This window comes from Mytilus trossulus, chromosome 10 (assembly GCF_036588685.1).
Source record: "Mytilus trossulus isolate FHL-02 chromosome 10, PNRI_Mtr1.1.1.hap1, whole genome shotgun sequence".
NCBI classification, from domain to species: Eukaryota; Metazoa; Mollusca; class Bivalvia; order Mytilida; family Mytilidae; genus Mytilus; species Mytilus trossulus.
In genome coordinates, this window is record NC_086382.1 from 39974211 (window position 1) to 39996884 (window position 22674).

Here is a 22674-nt window from a genome sequence, read left to right on the forward strand (position 1 = left end):
TATAGGGTTGTAAAAGCGTTAACCGTGCGCACAATTTTAGTATGAAGCGCTTCCGCGCTCCATACAAAATGTACATCGGTCAACGCTTTTACATCCCAATAATTTACAAAAAAGAGCATTCAATTCTTATAATTAAATAAACATGCAGCATAAAAGTTCGTTAAGCATCTTACATAGAATGCATTGACTTGACATCGTTGATATGTCAAGTCAATGCACTATTATTGTCTTTATACTGCAATCTAAAAAACATTTTCAATTGTTGTTTAGTGTGTTAATGTTATTTATTTGATTTAAATATTTGGAAAAATCACCCTTTAAAAGGCCTCATATCACACAGGCGGAGAAATATACAACACGATGAAATGTACATCATTACCTGTTGAAAACCTCGATCAATGGTGAACGAATTCGTTTGTTTACAGACTAAAATCTCAACAATATTAGAACATAAAACATAAGGTTTTATAGGTTGCAAACAAAAAATATAATTAGTGAAATATTTTTTCCCAAAAATTGTAAAAGAAACAAGTTTGAGTCGTTAATTAAATGCATCGTTGTTTACATTGGAGCTGAACAAGACATCAAAACTAGAATTGGCAAGGCAAGATCAGCCTTTCACAGACTAAGAAACATCTGGAAAACACTATCAATCAGAAAAAAGACCAAACTGAAAATCTATAACAGCTGTGTAACATCACTCAGTTTTACTTTATGGAGCTGAATGATGGAGAATGACCGAAAAAGACATTAAAAGGTTATGCAGCTTTCATAACACCTTCCTACGTAGACATGGTAGAATCATGAAGATATACTGGCCAAACAAAATAACTAATGAAGATCTTCATAAGAAAACAAAAAGTCAAGATATTGAAACCACTCTGCTACAGAAAAGATGGATATGGCTTGGTCATGTCCTAAGAAAACCACAAGGAGATATGACCAAAGTTGCATTAAGATGGACACCAGAGGGAAAAAGGAAGAGAGGACGACCAAAAATGACATGGCGTAGACATGTAGAACAATAGAAACAGAGATGAAAGAGAGAGGTTACACCTGGGGAACTATTGATAAAAAAGCAGAAAACAGAGAGGAGTGGCGGCAACTTGTCCTTTCCCTATGTGCCAAAAGGCATAACTAGGACTCAGTTGCAAGTTATATACTTAATTATTAAGGTATATCCTATAGGAAGTTTTTTTTTCTGAGACAAGTGCCTGTGGTTAGTGGGCAAATTTTATTTAATGTTAATATAAGGATAAAACCAGAGGATTTCGAAAATCTGGCAAAAATCTGAAAAGTAGAGGAGCAAACATCTTTATATGAAATTATTTGTATTTGTCACTCATGTATAAATTCCGGGAAAATTTCATGATTACGCGGACTATTTGTTCTGAAACTTATACTCTGCCAATGGTTTTTTTAATACCTGAACAGGTAAATTATGTTATTTGACATTTCGCCAGATTTTGGATATGTTATTTTAGTCGCATCATCAACATGGTTTTTAATGAATTGGTTAGAAATGAGGACTCTTTTAGCTCGCTCCGAATATGGAGTTCCGGTTAGTATATGCCCTTTCAACTTTGACCTATATGTTGTTTACAATAATCCTATCCTCGTTCAAGATTTAGAACGTCGAGTCAGCATAACTTGATACAAGAAAATCATGGCAGTTACGTTCGCTCTTCCTGCAGATTTTGGATATGTTATCCTTACATCTATTGCATCTATTTTTGTTTTGATGTGGAAGGGTTTTAAGGTCGGTGAAGCAAGGAAAAAGTATGAAGTCCCGGTAAGTTAATTGAAACTCATAAGGATTTGTATAGTAAGACTTTACAAATCCCTGATACTCCTTATAATACTTTATAGAAACCCGCCCATTCATTTTATATGATAAATAATCTTGCTTTGCTGATGTTGCTGCATTGCAATGAGACAATAGACCACTAACGAGTTCATCCGTCACCGGCAAAAACTCGTCAATTATGCACGCCTTTATGACGTCATTTACCAGATAGAGGGGGTCGCCTGTATCCCTGCACTATTTACGTTCATCAAGCGTCTAAGTGATCGTCTTTGTGCAGGATAAACTAGAAATAATGGTTGCTCTGTAGGTACTTACTGACAATTCCCTAATAACAGAAGTGTTGATTGTCAATTTTGAGAATTCAATTTGCCGAATAATTTGTACAATATAGAATTATAGTTTTCCAACCACTCGCTCAACATTGGAAGGGAAGTGACAACGCCCTAAACGCAAACGCACAAATGACGGCGATAACGCGTGTATAATTGACAAGTTTTTTCCGGTGAAGGATGAACTCAAAAGTGGTCTATTAGTCAATATCAAAAATACGTCCTCCACCTTAATCCGCCTCTGCTTATTTTTACGCAAAGTTATTACTGTTAAGGTTCATCATAACAAACGTTTAAATATGGCTGTATTTACATGCCAAAAATTACTCTGAGTACAGACTTACCTGTAAAGGTGGAAAAGTTTTAATGCCTAGCATTCACTAGATATAATAAAGTTAAATGCATTTTGTGTTACAGAAAGTTAAAATCTCTTTTGGATTTTGATGGGCATTTTTTTTCCTTCATGCAAAAGGTGTGAAAATTGACTAAGTTGTGGAACAACTATGAGATGCTCCCTCAGGTAAAAAACCGGTTTGCATTGTTTTCATTGTCCTTAATTGATAATATATAAACAAAAACATGAATGAACAAATTATTGATTTATTTGATGGAAACATGCATCTGCTGTAAAGTACGAATTATAAATTAAACATATCATCTGGAACTGTTATACTAATATTATTATTAATTAAGTAGTATAGTCCAAGATATTATGTCATACATGAAACATACATATAATCATGATAATTTGGCTTCAGTTCATTTGTACACATGTACAGTAACATGTAGTCCTATAACATATGACTTCGCATTTTTATTCAATTTTTAACGTTTTTATACTGATATTTTCATTTGTTATTTTTTTTGAATGCGCTCGGGTGGCACATTGATAGTAAAAAAAAATAATCAGAACAGTAAATAGAAATGATAAATAATGCCCCCGAGGTCATATGTTATAGGACTACAGTAACATGCAACTTAGTAAAAAAAGTAATTACAGAAATACACATGTGCATTTAGTGTCAGCAACATGGTACATGTAAACAGGGACATATTTAGTCATTTCAAAAAGGGGTTCCAACCCCGGATAAAGGGACAGTTCCAAGTTGAACTTCTAACCATATGTCATGTATGTCCCCATTCAAAAGCATTTTTAAATTGTCATAAAAAAAGCGGGGATTCCAGACCTCACCCTGGACGAAAAGCAACCAATAATCAGTCAATCAATCAGTGATATTTTATGAAATGAATTAGGATGGAAAAGCTTACAAAGTATTTACTAAGGGTAAAGAAGCATACACCAATGTCGTGAATTTATAATATATATATTCATATTTGTCTATGTTGAATATCATACATTATTACATTTTGCTTTCCCACTGAAGTAATAACATCACATCCTTCATAATATTGCATATGTTTATGTAAGATATCTTGTTTTTCAAATTGAAATAATTTATTTTACAGTATCCAAAGATGTACAGCGATGATGATAGATTTAACTGTGTACAGAGAGCTCATCAAAATACGTAAGTCAGCAAAAATTTAAAAAAAATCAGTACATTTTGATAATATCAGTACTTTAAGCCTTTGAGGGTATAAAAATTTCAGAAAAAAATTGAACATTTGTTTTTCTTTACATATTTTATTTGCACCATTTATAGTTGTTACTTTATCATATGGTACAAAAATCATTCAAAACAATCAATTCGTGTTGGCCCCAGATGACTTTTAAAATGTATACATCATTGAAAAAGTTCCAAATTATCTCCCTTTGGTGGAAAAATGCCATTTTTAGGCTTTAAAATTAAAATATCTTTTCAACTCGTTGGTGACCTATATTTTTTAATATAATTTCCATATAAGCTGTACTTAAACTAAATTATTGTAAAATTTTAGCGATTTCTGTAATAAATTTCTTTTTTTATTTCGATATTAACTTTATTTCTCCTATTACTTCAACAGAAAAAAAACACTTTTACAAAAATGTATGCTTCTTTCGAAGGCAGATTGTGAGCGCAAAAGAACGGTGACCCCACTCTTTTATATTTCTATTAATTTTAAGATAAAGTTCATTTATAGAAAAATATAGAGAAATCCTATATAAATGATTTAGACCCGCGAACCCCCTTAAATATTAATATTGTAAATATACTGCTCTATAGTTTAGTATAAACCAGGCAGTCACTGTCAATGAGGTAAGTGGCCATTTCTGAAGTATTTGTCTAACTCATCACAGATCAGTTGAAATAGCAAAGCAAAATATATTGTAATAGAGTTTTTTAAATCCACTTGGATACGAATTATCAACATGTGCAAAGAATTTAAATAATATATTCTAACATAATTTTATTTTTTATTTTTTATAATTTTTCTGAAGATCAAAGTGGAGTTGTAGAAACTTTTATAAAACAGCCCTGGTGTAAAATATGTTGAATCTACTGCCTGTTTTTATTGAACTTAAGTGTTTTTGTGAAGAACCATATTCATATTGTAAAATTTGCTAAAGTTTGCTATACACAACATTTAAACCTTTAAATACCAACTGTGTAAATTGTTATTCAAAGTTTTATTTGTAAAGGTACATTTTGTTTACTAATTTGTGTTTCATTCACTTCTAAAAGAATTCTTTTCATTACAGGCTTGAAAACTATCCACAGTTTCTGATCTTGTTGGTGTTTGCTGGTTTGACATTTCCAGTAAGTAAAATAGATCACAAATTGCTACAAAATATTAAAAGTTTTGACAATAAAAGTTAATTGCCATGCAATAAATTAATTCTGATTATTAAATTATACAAGATATTTAATTGAAATTCTTCAAACTTATTATCCAATGGTTTTGTCATGCTTTCCATCTTAAGAATACTATGGAAGTTGCTGCAAAGACATAATAATATACACGACTATTTGTACATTCTGTACTTATCTTTTAAGATAATCATATATTATTTCTTGGTTAAGTGATTGTCCAAAGATTTCTCAAAGCTTTAAAAGTTGGAAGTTGTTTATATATATCTCTTTTTAATTGTTTAATTTCATTTGACTTTTGAAGATCTGAATGAATAAATAAAACCTTTGATATTAATTTATGAAATTTGGTTTACATGCAACAATTTTTTAAATTTGAGTTGTCTCCCCTTTTCTATTGCAATTCTACAGCAGTGTCAGGTTTTACCCAAATGGTATTCTACCTAGTCCTATAACATATGACCTCGGAGGCTTTATTCACTATTTACATTTGCTGTTCTGATATTTTTTTTTTACTATCAATGTGCCAAAAAATAAAAAATGAAAATATCAGCATGAAAACGTTAAATAGTGAATATATAATGCGAAGGCATATATTATAGGACTAGTATTCTACCCAAACAATTATATCTGTACAGGTAAGCTAGATCAGAGATCATAGGGTTTCTTCTACATTGTCTATTTCTTCGGATATTCAAGAAAAAACTTGGATTAAATAATTATGACGTCTTTAAAGGCTATTTCAATATTTTTCTGGGAGCCTTCTCACTACTTCTCAGTGACACCTCCCCAGGTAGTAAAAAAAGGAAATAGCCTTTCAAGATATCATAACTATTAATTTTGGATAAGGGAAATCTATGCAAAACAGTGGATGTAAACCATGGAAACTGTGCCAAAATGACATTTGACTAAGTGTATTTTAGATTCTAAAAATAAATGTTCTTGTTTAATATTTGCTAAATTCACAATTTACAATGATTAATATATACTTTCAGAAATTATCAGCTGCAGCAGGAATGGTTTGGATTGTTGGACGTGTTTTCTACGCATTGGGATATTACAGCGGAGGTAACAAAATGACATAATTAAGTCCACTATTACTTTTATCATTTTATGTGTTTTAAGTTCTTTTGAAAATTTGTGTCAGAGTAACCTTGAACAAAGTAAACAGCAGATATGATATAATTTGTTGTACCATGTCTTTCTCTAAGATCATGAAGATGTGATCTTTATAGCCCTTTGTATTTTCTCCTCATTTTCTTTTGGCATAGCAACTGGACAACCATGTTTTCATTTAAGAAATAATTGATGCATCATGCAAGCAATACTTTATTGTACTATTAATATAGGTAGACATTATCTTCGTGATGTTTTTTGTCCGAGTGATAGTGAGGGCTAAAATAACATGAATATAATGCCTACTCATGAAAAAACTACAATAAAAGTACAGCTTGCATCAATAATTTTGATTCTGTTTCGGACAATTAAGATAATTTTTATGTCTGATGTGTGGAGTGTTTGTGTAGGCTCTTCCATGAACCTCCCATCTTTGGTTTGTAAACAAGCATAGGACTGGCAATGTGTTTTTTTTAGAGGGAGGGGTTTTAAATGGCCAGCATGAATGTTGTCGTAAATGTAAAAAGTTTACTATCTCCTATTTTATATATATTTTTAAAAGATATAAAAACATGCAGGAACAAATTTACTGTCAAATTTTAAAAAGACACCTTATTATTACTAAACAAACAACCCAATAATTAATAAAAAATTAAAAGTTGGCTAAATGAAAATACCTTATTTCAAAAAGTTGGATAAATGGGAAGACACCTTTATATTTAGGTCAAATATGTGAATTTGAAATTGTAACACATTGTAGTCATTATATGAGTATTTGTAACAATATGTGCAACATTTAAGAGTTCGAAAGTGTTTTAAGATAATGAAATATATCAAATGCGTGTCAATTCGATAAAAAAAATCTGCATTATTCAACATAAGCATGTGCAAAATTTTTTATTGGATTTCAAGCATGGGTTTATTTACAAGGTGAAAAAAGCATGTCATATAAGAATTTAGTTGTGTTTCCTACTTGTTGAACTTAAACGACAAATTTTCATGAACTCACAGTGGTGTATAGACATGTATACATGTACATAAATGTTAATATTTTATTGATTTTCTTGGGTTTATTTTCAGATCCCAAAAAAAGGATGAGAGGAGTTTTTGCATATATAGGTCTCCTGACTCTCCTGGTCTGTTCCATCATTACAGCATTGAAAATGCTCGGATATGTTAATTTTGTTTAAACAACATGAACAAAGAGTACTCTGATTTTGTTATACATTGAATACTATAGACTGATATTTGTTATACATTTTATAATACTATGAATCCTATACATTTATAAACATTGAATTCTATACATTTGTAATACATGTACTTTGACTTCTTTACATTTGTATTACTTTGAATTCTATACATTTGTAATACATTGAATTCTATTCATTTGTAATACTATTGTACATTGAATTCTATACATTTGTAATACATTGAATTCTATACATTTGTAATACATTGAATTCTATTCATTTGTAATACTATTGTACATTGAATTCTATACATTTGTAATACATTGAATTCTATACATTTGTAATACATTTAAATTCTATACATTTGTAATACATTTAATTCCATACATTTGTTATACATTGAATTCTATACATTTGCAATGCATTTAATTCTATACATTTGTAATACATCTGCAATACATTGAATTCTATACATTTGTTATACATTTGTAAGACATTGAATTCATTACATTTCTATACATTTGTAATCCATTGAATCCTGTACATTTGTAATACATTAAATTCTATGCATATGTTATACATTTAATTCGATACATTTATAAACATAAGTCCCATACATATTACAGTACACTTAAAGAGGCCATGATTTATATATGTGTAACATTACTAAGAAACAATTTAGACTTATTTACTTTTTATGTATCATGACAGCACAAAGTGATGTAACTTTTTTTTTATAAAAGTAATAAATTTTCATGTTTACAATTTATGTGTTTTTAAATATACATTTGTTGTGAATATGTATATATATATATATGTATGTCTAACATTTTAAACAATAAAAAAATAATTAATATATTTAAAAAGTTGCTTTGATTGAAAGACCTGATTAATGAAAACAAATAACAAATGAAAAACAAATACATGTATGATACACAGCAAAAATCAACAACAACTGAATTAAAGGCTCCTGACCTGGGACAGGCACATACAGAATATGGTAGAGTTAAACATTTTAGCAGCCTGCCAAACCTCCCATAAATTTACCAAATTAATGAAAATTGTTAAAAATTGACTATAAAGGGCAATAACTCCTTAAGGGGTCAATTGACCATTTAGGTCATGTTGACTTATTTGTAGATCTTACTTTGCTGAACATTATTGCTGTTTACAGTTTATCGCTATCTATAATAGTATTCAAGATAACCAAAAACGGCAAAATTTCTTTAAAAATTACCAATTGGAGGGCAGCAACCCAACAACCAGTTGTCCAATTCATCTGAAAAATTCAGGGCAGATAGATATTGACTTGATTAACAATTTAACTTCTTGTCAGATTTGCTCTAGATGCTTTGGTTTCTTAGTTATAAGCAAAAAACTGCATTTTACCCCTATGTTCTATTTTTAGCCGTGGCGGCCATCTTGGTTGAATGGCCAGGTCATCGGACACATTTTTCAAAATAGATACCCCAAAAATGATTGTGGCCTAGTAGTTTCAGTGGAGATTTTGTAAAAGATTACTTAGATTTATGAAAAATGGTTAAAGATTGACTATAAAGGGCAATAACTCCTAAAGGGGTCAACTGACCATTTTGGTCATGTTGATTTATTTGTAGATCTTACTTTGCTGAACATTATTGCTGTTTACAATTTATCTCTATCTATAATAATATTCAAGATAATAACCAAAAACAGCAAAATTTCCTCAAAATTACCAATGCAGGGGCAGCAACCCAACAACCAATTGACCGATTCATCTGAAAATTTCAGGGCAGATAGTTCTTGACCTGATAAACATTTTTATCCCATGTCAGATTTCCTCAAAATGCTTTGGTTTTTGAGTTATAAGCCTTTTAAACTAGATACCCCAAAGATGATTGTGGCCAAGTTTGGATTAATTTGGCCAAGTAGTTTCAGAGGAGAAGATTTTTGTAAACGATTACTTTAATTTACGAAAAATGGTTAAAAATTGACTATAAAGGGCAATAACTCCTAAACGGGTCAACTGACCATTTTGGTCAAGTTGACTTATTTGTAGATCTTACTTTGCTGAACATTATTGCTGTTTACAGTTTATCTCTAACTATAATAATATTCAAGATAATAACCAAAAACAGCAAAATGTCTTCAAAATTACCAATTCAGGGGCAGCAACCCAACAACCGATTGACCGATTCATCTGAAAATTTCAGGGCAGATAGATCTTGACCTGATAAACATTTTTACCCATGTCAGATTTGCTCTAAATGCTTTGGTTTTTGAGTTATAAGCCAAAAACTGCATTTTACCCCTATGTTCTATTTTTAGCCGTGGCGGCCATCTTGGATGGTTGACCGGGTCACGCCACACATTTTTTTAAACTAGATACCCCAATGATGATTGTGGCCAAGTTTGGTTTGATTTGGCCCAGTAGTTTCAGAGGAGAAGATTTTTGTAAAAGTTAACGACGACGGACGACGACGGACGACGGACACCAAGTGATGAGAAAAGCTCACTTGGCCCTTCGGGCCAGGTAAGCTAAAAAGGGGATCTGATTAAAAAAAAAAAAAGTAGAGCATTGGGGTAAAATGCAGATTTTTGGCTTATAGCTTTGAAATTAACGCATTTAAATCTGACCAGGGATAAAATTATTCATCAGGTCAAGATCTATCCACCCTGAAGTTTTCAGACGCATCATACAACTCGTTGATGGGTTGCTGTCTCAGAATTGGTAATGTTAAGGAAAATTAACATTTTTGGTAATTATCTTGAAAATTATAAAAATATACGTTGATAATAATGAACTCTATCAATTGTCCATATATACGTCAAAACTGTTAGAAAAATTCACTAGTGTGGATCTAGCCGGCGTTAATATTCATGAGGCTAGCCGTCAATAATATTCATGAGATCAAAACCGCGTTCGATGAAATGTTTTGGGTAGTTATTAGATTGTGACAATAAAATAACTTTTGCTGTTAAAATCCATTATGGTTATGCTATTTATAGCAATATAAAGTAATTAGGAAATAGTAAGCCAATAGGTGTCTTCTGCAAGGTCCGCGTCATTTAAAATGAAAGTAAATGAAAAGTTTAATTGCATTGCCTCACACAACACAAAAAAATTATGAACATTAAAATGTTGTTATTATTGAATCAATGTAAACTATAGTAAACAAGATGATTAAATATAGGGTTATTAAATGGAATTAATTGTCATATGGGCATTCCATAATCTGTCCAATTTTAAAACTAAAATATACAATACATACGATGTAAATTAAAATTAAAAAGATCAGAAAAACAAGAAACATAGTTTATTGAAGGAATATAATAAACAGAAAAATAGAAACTGTCAATTACTATTTCAATGACATAATTCTTCAAAATTACGGAGATCAATAAGAGTCTTTAATCTCAACATTACCAGTCCATTTAATTGCCTCTAAAATGGCCCATAGCACTTATGCCCTAGACCCGTACGAGTTAGTCAGAAAAGGATAAAGGGGGTACCCTGGTATATCACAAATTCGAAAATGAACTATTGCCGGCTGGCCAAACGAAGAGATTCTCCACGTGGGCAATGATACCAGAGGAAGAGGTACTTATTGCCTTTAAAATGGCCTATAGCACTTATACCCTAGACCCGTACGAGTTTGTCAGTAGAGGGTTCAAAGGAGGGATATGGTATCCCGGATACAACGAATTCGAACTGAACTATTGCCGGCTGGCCAAACTAAGAGATTCTCCACATCGACCATTATACCAGAGGTAGAGGTTGGTATTGCCTCTAAAATGGCCCATAGCACTTATGCCCTAGACCCGTACGAGTTAGTCAGAAAAGGATAAAGGGGGTACCCTGGTATATCACAAATTCGAAAATGAACTATTGCCGGCTGGCCAAACGAAGAGATTCTCCACGTGGGCAATGATACCAGAGGAAGAGGTACTTATTGCCTTTAAAATGGCCTATAGCACTTATACCCTAGACCCGTACGAGTTTGTCAGTAGAGGGTTCAAAGGAGGGATATGGTATCCCGGATACAACGAATTCGAACTGAACTATTGCCGGCTGGCCAAACTAAGAGATTCTCCACATCGACCATTATACCAGAGGTAGAGGTTGGTATTGCCTCTAAAATGGCCCATAGCACTTATGCCCTAGACCCGTACGAGTTAGTCAGAAAAGGATAAAGGGGGTACCCTGGTATATCACAAATTCGAAAATGAACTATTGCCGGCTGGCCAAACGAAGAGATTCTCCACGTGGGCAATGATACCAGAGGAAGAGGTACTTATTGCCTTTAAAATGGCCTATAGCACTTATACCCTAGACCCGTACGAGTTTGTCAGTAGAGGGTTCAAAGGAGGGATATGGTATCCCGGATACAACGAATTCGAACTGAACTATTGCCGGCTGGCCAAACTAAGAGATTCTCCACATCGACCATTATACCAGAGGTAGCTAGAGGTTGGTATTGCCTCTAAAATGGCCCATAGCACTTATGCCCTAGACCCGTACGAGTTAGTCAGAAAAGGATAAAGGGGGTACCCTGGTATATCACAAATTCGAAAATGAACTATTGCCGGCTGGCCAAACGAAGAGATTCTCCACGTGGGCAATGATACCAGAGGAAGAGGTACTTATTGCCTTTAAAATGGCCTATAGCACTTATACCCTAGACCCGTACGAGTTTGTCAGTAGAGGGTTCAAAGGAGGGATATGGTATCCCGGATACAACGAATTCGAACTGAACTATTGCCGGCTGGCCAAACTAAGAGATTCTCCACATCGACCATTATACCAGAGGTAGAGGTTGGTATTGCCTCTAAAATGGCCCATAGCACTTATGCCCTAGACCCGTACGAGTTAGTCAGAAAAGGATAAAGGGGGTACCCTGGTATATCACAAATTCGAAAATGAACTATTGCCGGCTGGCCAAACGAAGAGATTCTCCACGTGGGCAATGATACCAGAGGAAGAGGTACTTATTGCCTTTAAAATGGCCTATAGCACTTATACCCTAGACCCGTACGAGTTTGTCAGTAGAGGGTTCAAAGGAGGGATATGGTATCCCGGATACAACGAATTCGAACTGAACTATTGCCGGCTGGCCAAACTAAGAGATTCTCCACATCGACCATTATACCAGAGGTAGAGGTTGGTATTGCCTCTAAAATGGCCCATAGCACTTATGCCCTAGACCCGTACGAGTTAGTCAGAAAAGGATAAAGGGGGTACCCTGGTATATCACAAATTCGAAAATGAACTATTGCCGGCTGGCCAAACGAAGAGATTCTCCACGTGGGCAATGATACCAGAGGAAGAGGTACTTATTGCCTTTAAAATGGCCTATAGCACTTATACCCTAGACCCGTACGAGTTTGTCAGTAGAGGGTTCAAAGGAGGGATATGGTATCCCGGATACAACGAATTCGAACTGAACTATTGCCGGCTGGCCAAACTAAGAGATTCTCCACATCGACCATTATACCAGAGGTAGAGGTTGGTATTGCCTCTAAAATGGCCCATAGCACTTATGCCCTAGACCCGTACGAGTTAGTCAGAAAAGGATAAAGGGGGTACCCTGGTATATCACAAATTCGAAAATGAACTATTGCCGGCTGGCCAAACGAAGAGATTCTCCACGTGGGCAATGATACCAGAGGAAGAGGTACTTATTGCCTTTAAAATGGCCTATAGCACTTATACCCTAGACCCGTACGAGTTTGTCAGTAGAGGGTTCAAAGGAGGGATATGGTATCCCGGATACAACGAATTCGAACTGAACTATTGCCGGCTGGCCAAACTAAGAGATTCTCCACATCGACCATTATACCAGAGGTAGAGGTTGGTATTGCCTCTAAAATGGCCCATAGCACTTATGCCCTAGACCCGTACGAGTTAGTCAGAAAAGGATAAAGGGGGTACCCTGGTATATCACAAATTCGAAAATGAACTATTGCCGGCTGGCCAAACGAAGAGATTCTCCACGTGGGCAATGATACCAGAGGAAGAGGTACTTATTGCCTTTAAAATGGCCTATAGCACTTATACCCTAGACCCGTACGAGTTTGTCAGTAGAGGGTTCAAAGGAGGGATATGGTATCCCGGATACAACGAATTCGAACTGAACTATTGCCGGCTGGCCAAACTAAGAGATTCTCCACATCGACCATTATACCAGAGGTAGAGGTTGGTATTGCCTCTAAAATGGCCCATAGCACTTATGCCCTAGACCCGTACGAGTTAGTCAGAAAAGGATAAAGGGGGTACCCTGGTATATCACAAATTCGAAAATGAACTATTGCCGGCTGGCCAAACGAAGAGATTCTCCACGTGGGCAATGATACCAGAGGAAGAGGTACTTATTGCCTTTAAAATGGCCTATAGCACTTATACCCTAGACCCGTACGAGTTTGTCAGTAGAGGGTTCAAAGGAGGGATATGGTATCCCGGATACAACGAATTCGAACTGAACTATTGCCGGCTGGCCAAACTAAGAGATTCTCCACATCGACCATTATACCAGAGGTAGAGGTTGGTATTGCCTCTAAAATGGCCCATAGCACTTATGCCCTAGACCCGTACGAGTTAGTCAGAAAAGGATAAAGGGGGTACCCTGGTATATCACAAATTCGAAAATGAACTATTGCCGGCTGGCCAAACGAAGAGATTCTCCACGTGGGCAATGATACCAGAGGAAGAGGTACTTATTGCCTTTAAAATGGCCTATAGCACTTATACCCTAGACCCGTACGAGTTTGTCAGTAGAGGGTTCAAAGGAGGGATATGGTATCCCGGATACAACGAATTCGAACTGAACTATTGCCGGCTGGCCAAACTAAGAGATTCTCCACATCGACCATTATACCAGAGGTAGAGGTTGGTATTGCCTCTAAAATGGCCCATAGCACTTATGCCCTAGACCCGTACGAGTTAGTCAGAAAAGGATAAAGGGGGTACCCTGGTATATCACAAATTCGAAAATGAACTATTGCCGGCTGGCCAAACGAAGAGATTCTCCACGTGGGCAATGATACCAGAGGAAGAGGTACTTATTGCCTTTAAAATGGCCTATAGCACTTATACCCTAGACCCGTACGAGTTTGTCAGTAGAGGGTTCAAAGGAGGGATATGGTATCCCGGATACAACGAATTCGAACTGAACTATTGCCGGCTGGCCAAACTAAGAGATTCTCCACATCGACCATTATACCAGAGGTAGAGGTTGGTATTGCCTCTAAAATGGCCCATAGCACTTATGCCCTAGACCCGTACGAGTTAGTCAGAAAAGGATAAAGGGGGTACCCTGGTATATCACAAATTCGAAAATGAACTATTGCCGGCTGGCCAAACGAAGAGATTCTCCACGTGGGCAATGATACCAGAGGAAGAGGTACTTATTGCCTTTAAAATGGCCTATAGCACTTATACCCTAGACCCGTACGAGTTTGTCAGTAGAGGGTTCAAAGGAGGGATATGGTATCCCGGATACAACGAATTCGAACTGAACTATTGCCGGCTGGCCAAACTAAGAGATTCTCCACATCGACCATTATACCAGAGGTAGAGGTTGGTATTGCCTCTAAAATGGCCCATAGCACTTATGCCCTAGACCCGTACGAGTTAGTCAGAAAAGGATAAAGGGGGTACCCTGGTATATCACAAATTCGAAAATGAACTATTGCCGGCTGGCCAAACGAAGAGATTCTCCACGTGGGCAATGATACCAGAGGAAGAGGTACTTATTGCCTTTAAAATGGCCTATAGCACTTATACCCTAGACCCGTACGAGTTTGTCAGTAGAGGGTTCAAAGGAGGGATATGGTATCCCGGATACAACGAATTCGAACTGAACTATTGCCGGCTGGCCAAACTAAGAGATTCTCCACATCGACCATTATACCAGAGGTAGAGGTTGGTATTGCCTCTAAAATGGCCCATAGCACTTATGCCCTAGACCCGTACGAGTTAGTCAGAAAAGGATAAAGGGGGTACCCTGGTATATCACAAATTCGAAAATGAACTATTGCCGGCTGGCCAAACGAAGAGATTCTCCACGTGGGCAATGATACCAGAGGAAGAGGTACTTATTGCCTTTAAAATGGCCTATAGCACTTATACCCTAGACCCGTACGAGTTTGTCAGTAGAGGGTTCAAAGGAGGGATATGGTATCCCGGATACAACGAATTCGAACTGAACTATTGCCGGCTGGCCAAACTAAGAGATTCTCCACATCGACCATTATACCAGAGGTAGAGGTTGGTATTGCCTCTAAAATGGCCCATAGCACTTATGCCCTAGACCCGTACGAGTTAGTCAGAAAAGGATAAAGGGGGTACCCTGGTATATCACAAATTCGAAAATGAACTATTGCCGGCTGGCCAAACGAAGAGATTCTCCACGTGGGCAATGATACCAGAGGAAGAGGTACTTATTGCCTTTAAAATGGCCTATAGCACTTATACCCTAGACCCGTACGAGTTTGTCAGTAGAGGGTTCAAAGGAGGGATATGGTATCCCGGATACAACGAATTCGAACTGAACTATTGCCGGCTGGCCAAACTAAGAGATTCTCCACATCGACCATTATACCAGAGGTAGAGGTTGGTATTGCCTCTAAAATGGCCCATAGCACTTATGCCCTAGACCCGTACGAGTTAGTCAGAAAAGGATAAAGGGGGTACCCTGGTATATCACAAATTCGAAAATGAACTATTGCCGGCTGGCCAAACGAAGAGATTCTCCACGTGGGCAATGATACCAGAGGAAGAGGTACTTATTGCCTTTAAAATGGCCTATAGCACTTATACCCTAGACCCGTACGAGTTTGTCAGTAGAGGGTTCAAAGGAGGGATATGGTATCCCGGATACAACGAATTCGAACTGAACTATTGCCGGCTGGCCAAACTAAGAGATTCTCCACATCGACCATTATACCAGAGGTAGAGGTTGGTATTGCCTCTAAAATGGCCCATAGCACTTATGCCCTAGACCCGTACGAGTTAGTCAGAAAAGGATAAAGGGGGTACCCTGGTATATCACAAATTCGAAAATGAACTATTGCCGGCTGGCCAAACGAAGAGATTCTCCACGTGGGCAATGATACCAGAGGAAGAGGTACTTATTGCCTTTAAAATGGCCTATAGCACTTATACCCTAGACCCGTACGAGTTTGTCAGTAGAGGGTTCAAAGGAGGGATATGGTATCCCGGATACAACGAATTCGAACTGAACTATTGCCGGCTGGCCAAACTAAGAGATTCTCCACATCGACCATTATACCAGAGGTAGAGGTTGGTATTGCCTCTAAAATGGCCCATAGCACTTATGCCCTAGACCCGTACGAGTTAGTCAGAAAAGGATAAAGGGGGTACCCTGGTATATCACAAATTCGAAAATGAACTATTGCCGGCTGGCCAAACGAAGAGATTCTCCACGTGGGCAATGATACCAGAGGAAGAGGTACTTATTGCCTTTAAAATGGCCTATAGCACTTATACCCTAGACCCGTACGAGTTTGTCAGTAGAGGGTTCAAAGGAGGGATATGGTATCCCGGATACAACGAATTCGAACTGAACTATTGCCGGCTGGCCAAACTAAGAGATTCTCCACATCGACCATTATACCAGAGGTAGAGGTTGGTATTGCCTCTAAAATGGCCCATAGCACTTATGCCCTAGACCCGTACGAGTTAGTCAGAAAAGGATAAAGGGGGTACCCTGGTATATCACAAATTCGAAAATGAACTATTGCCGGCTGGCCAAACGAAGAGATTCTCCACGTGGGCAATGATACCAGAGGAAGAGGTACTTATTGCCTTTAAAATGGCCTATAGCACTTATACCCTAGACCCGTACGAGTTTGTCAGTAGAGGGTTCAAAGGAGGGATATGGTATCCCGGATACAACGAATTCGAACTGAACTATTGCCGGCTGGCCAAACTAAGAGATTCTCCACATCGACCATTATACCAGAGGTAGAGGTTGGTATTGCCTCTAAAATGGCCCATAGCACTTATGCCCTAGACCCGTACGAGTTAGTCAGAAAAGGATAAAGGGGGTACCCTGGTATATCACAAATTCGAAAATGAACTATTGCCGGCTGGCCAAACGAAGAGATTCTCCACGTGGGCAATGATACCAGAGGAAGAGGTACTTATTGCCTTTAAAATGGCCTATAGCACTTATACCCTAGACCCGTACGAGTTTGTCAGTAGAGGGTTCAAAGGAGGGATATGGTATCCCGGATACAACGAATTCGAACTGAACTATTGCCGGCTGGCCAAACTAAGAGATTCTCCACATCGACCATTATACCAGAGGTAGAGGTTGGTATTGCCTCTAAAATGGCCCATAGCACTTATGCCCTAGACCCGTACGAGTTAGTCAGAAAAGGATAAAGGGGGTACCCTGGTATATCACAAATTCGAAAATGAACTATTGCCGGCTGGCCAAACGAAGAGATTCTCCACGTGGGCAATGATACCAGAGGAAGAGGTACTTATTGCCTTTAAAATGGCCTATAGCACTTATACCCTAGACCCGTACGAGTTTGTCAGTAGAGGGTTCAAAGGAGGGATATGGTATCCCGGATACAACGAATTCGAACTGAACTATTGCCGGCTGGCCAAACTAAGAGATTCTCCACATCGACCATTATACCAGAGGTAGAGGTTGGTATTGCCTCTAAAATGGCCCATAGCACTTATGCCCTAGACCCGTACGAGTTAGTCAGAAAAGGATAAAGGGGGTACCCTGGTATATCACAAATTCGAAAATGAACTATTGCCGGCTGGCCAAACGAAGAGATTCTCCACGTGGGCAATGATACCAGAGGAAGAGGTACTTATTGCCTTTAAAATGGCCTATAGCACTTATACCCTAGACCCGTACGAGTTTGTCAGTAGAGGGTTCAAAGGAGGGATATGGTATCCCGGATACAACGAATTCGAACTGAACTATTGCCGGCTGGCCAAACTAAGAGATTCTCCACATCGACCATTATACCAGAGGTAGAGGTTGGTATTGCCTCTAAAATGGCCCATAGCACTTATGCCCTAGACCCGTACGAGTTAGTCAGAAAAGGATAAAGGGGGTACCCTGGTATATCACAAATTCGAAAATGAACTATTGCCGGCTGGCCAAACGAAGAGATTCTCCACGTGGGCAATGATACCAGAGGAAGAGGTACTTATTGCCTTTAAAATGGCCTATAGCACTTATACCCTAGACCCGTACGAGTTTGTCAGTAGAGGGTTCAAAGGAGGGATATGGTATCCCGGATACAACGAATTCGAACTGAACTATTGCCGGCTGGCCAAACTAAGAGATTCTCCACATCGACCATTATACCAGAGGTAGAGGTTGGTATTGCCTCTAAAATGGCCCATAGCACTTATGCCCTAGACCCGTACGAGTTAGTCAGAAAAGGATAAAGGGGGTACCCTGGTATATCACAAATTCGAAAATGAACTATTGCCGGCTGGCCAAACGAAGAGATTCTCCACGTGGGCAATGATACCAGAGGAAGAGGTACTTATTGCCTTTAAAATGGCCTATAGCACTTATACCCTAGACCCGTACGAGTTTGTCAGTAGAGGGTTCAAAGGAGGGATATGGTATCCCGGATACAACGAATTCGAACTGAACTATTGCCGGCTGGCCAAACTAAGAGATTCTCCACATCGACCATTATACCAGAGGTAGAGGTTGGTATTGCCTCTAAAATGGCCCATAGCACTTATGCCCTAGACCCGTACGAGTTAGTCAGAAAAGGATAAAGGGGGTACCCTGGTATATCACAAATTCGAAAATGAACTATTGCCGGCTGGCCAAACGAAGAGATTCTCCACGTGGGCAATGATACCAGAGGAAGAGGTACTTATTGCCTTTAAAATGGCCTATAGCACTTATACCCTAGACCCGTACGAGTTTGTCAGTAGAGGGTTCAAAGGAGGGATATGGTATCCCGGATACAACGAATTCGAACTGAACTATTGCCGGCTGGCCAAACTAAGAGATTCTCCACATCGACCATTATACCAGAGGTAGAGGTTGGTATTGCCTCTAAAATGGCCCATAGCACTTATGCCCTAGACCCGTACGAGTTAGTCAGAAAAGGATAAAGGGGGTACCCTGGTATATCACAAATTCGAAAATGAACTATTGCCGGCTGGCCAAACGAAGAGATTATCCACGTGGGCAATGATACCAGAGGAAGAGGTACTTATTGCCTTTAAAATGGCCCATAGCACTTATACCCTAGACCCGTACGAGTTTGTCAGTAGAGGGTTCAAAGGGGGGATATGGTATCCCGGATACAACGAATTCGAACTGAACTATTGCCGGCTGGCCAAACTAAGAGATTCTCCACATCGACCATTATACCAGAGGTAGAGGTTGGTATTGCCTCTAAAATGGCCCATAACAATCATGTCCTAGACCTGTGCAAATTTGTCAGCAGACGGTTTAAAGGGGGATATAGTATCCCAGTGTACAACGAAGTCAAAATGAAATATTGCCAGCTGACCGACTAAGATAATCTAAACGTGGACCATATTAGTAGAGGTAGAGGTAGCCATTGCCTTTAAGATGGGCCATAGCACTAACCCTGATTGCGTCGTAAAACATATCAGATGTATGGAATAATGTTGCCTCGAAATTTACCCATGGTTCTTATGTCCCAGACCCGTACCTGTTGAACAGCAAAGGGAAGTACTCTTGTATATCACAAAGACCAAACTAAGAGTTTCTCCTTGTGGGCTTACAAAAAGATTAGCGTAGGTGTTTTCTCTAAAAAGGCCCATGTATCGTATATCATAGATCCGTACGTATTGGTAGGAAAAGGGTAAGGGAAGTACTCTTGTATATCAAAATATTCAAACATACTTTTACTTGCTTGTCATTTTAAAGGTAATTAGTACCTTAACCTCTGTATCATGGTCCACGAGGAGAATCTTTTAGTTTGACAAGTCGTCAATAGTTCAATTCGACTTTGAGATATATAAAGGTGCCCATCTTTCTCTTTGCTGACTAGGTCGTACGGTCTAGGGTATAGTAGTATAGGTCATTTCAGAGGCAATTCCTATTTCTTCCTCTGATATAATGACCCACGTGGAGAATTTCTTAATTTGGCCATCCGGCAATAGTTTTTTTCGACTTCGTGATGAATCGGAGTACCACAACCCTTGTTATCCCCTCCTGACAAACTCGTACGGGTCTAGGACATAAGTACTATGGGCCATTATACAACTACTACATATACCTCTTGTGTCATGACCCATGTGGAAAATGTCTTGGTTTGGCCAGCTGGCAATAGTTCATTTCGACTTTGTGATATATAAAGGTACCAACCTTATCCTTTCCTGGCTAAGTCGGACGAGTCTAGGGCATTAAAGATTTTTGTAATTTTTGAGGCAATGGATACCTCTCCCTCTGATATAATGACTCGTGTGAAATATTCCTTCTATTCAAGCTCTAATGTCAACATGTCACACATGTTACAATGAATATGGGCAGCGAGAACGTTGCGTTTGTGATTTTGCTCTTAACATACTTGGGCCGCACATGAATTACTTTAAAATAAATGAAAGTGATCACAACATTAATCATTAAAGTTCTAATAAAATAAATTACTAGTAAAATTTTAAAGTTTATATGTAAAATATTTAACAGCCCACGGTTTAAATTCATTTTAATGTCCATATGCTAATCACACGTTATCATTTTACTTTTCACGATTTATATTTAACACATGTTAGTCTATGTTTTTATTTTCGTTTTTTCCTCACTCTGAGCTGCTATATTTTCAAGTTCCAAAGAATTCAAGTTTGATGATTGGTCTAGATATCAAACCAGTTTTTGTTCGAATTATGGCTGATCGTGTAAGTCCATCTTTGCCGTAAAATAATTTGTCAATGATCAACAAAGTCCAATTTACTCTAGATACATAGTCCTGAATCTGAACTACATATTTCCGACGTTAATGTTCTATGTGTTTCGATCTGTGTATCGGTAATATTTCCTAAGCGAATTTATGTATTCCTGCTTCCATCTTTTTATGTAGTTTTTAAGAATTAATGAAAGAAACTTCGATTGTCTAGCCAGTTACTGGTTCATGCGTTGTGTCTTTGGTTCCTGGTTGTAAACTACAGTCTTTAAGGCCGTTATACGGTAGCGTCTTGGTCCGTTTTCAATATAATAAATGTGACGGAGTAAGGGGTTCGTCGTCCGCGTTTGATTCGATGAAACGTATGTAAGTGGGCGATCACTGAGTAAACGTTCTACTTCAGTCATTATCGTGTTGAGTGTTTTATTGTCCATATGTGCTCGTTTAATGCAGTTTTTCGTTACTCCTCTCAATCTCTCCCACCATCCACCGAACAAAATTGTTCCATAAGGATTAAGCTTCTCGGTTACATGATGATTTTGATAAATGTTCAATTTCTTATGCTCTCGCATCATACAAATCATTTACAAATACTAAACGTGATGCATGGAAGAAGTCTAACAAAGCTCTTTGTTAATTAAAGCTCGATATAATATTGTCAACATAAAAGTATTTCTTTAACATTGCTGTGCAGTCTGTTGAATTGCAGTCAAATGTTTACGTATAACAGCATGTAGGATAAACGGAGAGAAAGTTGCTCCAAATTATACTGACTTGAATCTGTTTGCGGTTAGTTGACTATTTGGGTCATCCGGGTTACTACGCATAAGAGAATCTGGTAACATCACGATCCTCTTCATCCAGCCCATAATAAGTAAGGCTTTTTTCTATACCTGTCGAGACGGCGTATTTGTGCATTCTAAATCGGAGAAAAATTCCGGTTAAATCATTAAAGTTTGGCCAAAGATCCATCAAACAATCATTTAAGCTTAGATTGATAGGTGAAGGTTTGCAGCTACAGTCAAATACAATTCTGATTGGCGTGGTTGACGACTTTTTACGGAAATGATGGTGCGGTATGGAATGAACAATTGTTTTGGTTGATCGTTCATCAACTCTCTCGATAAATCTACGTTTTTCTTGTTCATTAATAATTTTTCCGTTTTTCTGTAAAAGTGTAAATTCACGATTAAGACGCTTAATGACATTTTCTGTTCTCCGTTATTCAATACTTCTGTTGTCTAGTAAGGTGTGGTGTTCCTCCTTACAAGGTAACTTATCAACATATCTTTATGTTTCCATATGGTAACCTCTACCATTTGATTTATATATATCTTGGAATTGTCTGTTTTCAGATTTGTTGTCACTATTATTTATACTAGCAGCTTCAACTTCCATAAATTTCTCCATTATAAAAGTTCTACTCTTCAACTTTGTGACCTACTAATATGTTCATCATTGACGTAAGTGTGTGATCTGGATTTGCAGGTATTCAATTGATTGTGCCGGACAGAAGGTTACGGATTTCCGACTTGAAGGTAGAAGGTCCTGTTCCTCATACTATTCTATCATCGACAATTGACCAGTAATAATCGAATTAGATA

The 22674-nt window shown here is 37.5% G+C and overlaps 1 protein-coding gene across 2 annotated transcripts; it reads left to right on the top strand.

Moving 5' to 3' along the window:
- The first annotated feature begins 1379 nt into the window (after positions 1-1379).
- On the top strand, positions 1380-8061 carry LOC134687339 (glutathione S-transferase 3, mitochondrial-like). Of its 2 annotated transcripts, none has more exons than XM_063547553.1 (5): positions 1380-1561; positions 3604-3665; positions 4778-4835; positions 5882-5954; positions 7083-8061. In XM_063547553.1, exons 1-5 carry the CDS (start codon positions 1442-1444, stop codon positions 7190-7192), a joined length of 423 nt encoding a protein of 140 aa, XP_063403623.1. In that variant the 5' UTR covers positions 1380-1441; the 3' UTR covers positions 7193-8061. The 2 variants fall into 2 exon arrangements, with proteins under 2 accessions (XP_063403623.1, XP_063403622.1); XM_063547552.1 differs by lacking the exon at positions 1380-1561 and adding an exon at positions 1575-1792.
- Positions 8062-22674: the final 14613 nt, after the last annotated feature.

Excerpts from the sequence above, each read along its gene's own strand:
- LOC134687339 (XM_063547552.1), top strand. The coding sequence starts at position 1,667 with ATGGCAGTTACGTTCGCTCTTCCTGCAGATTTTGGATATGTTATCCTT. Across the intron at positions 1,793-3,603 it reads GGAAAAAGTATGAAGTCCCG|TATCCAAAGATGTACAGCGA; the intron begins GTAAGTTAATTG and ends TTTATTTTACAG. Across the intron at positions 5,955-7,082 it reads ATTGGGATATTACAGCGGAG|ATCCCAAAAAAAGGATGAGA; the intron begins GTAACAAAATGA and ends GTTTATTTTCAG.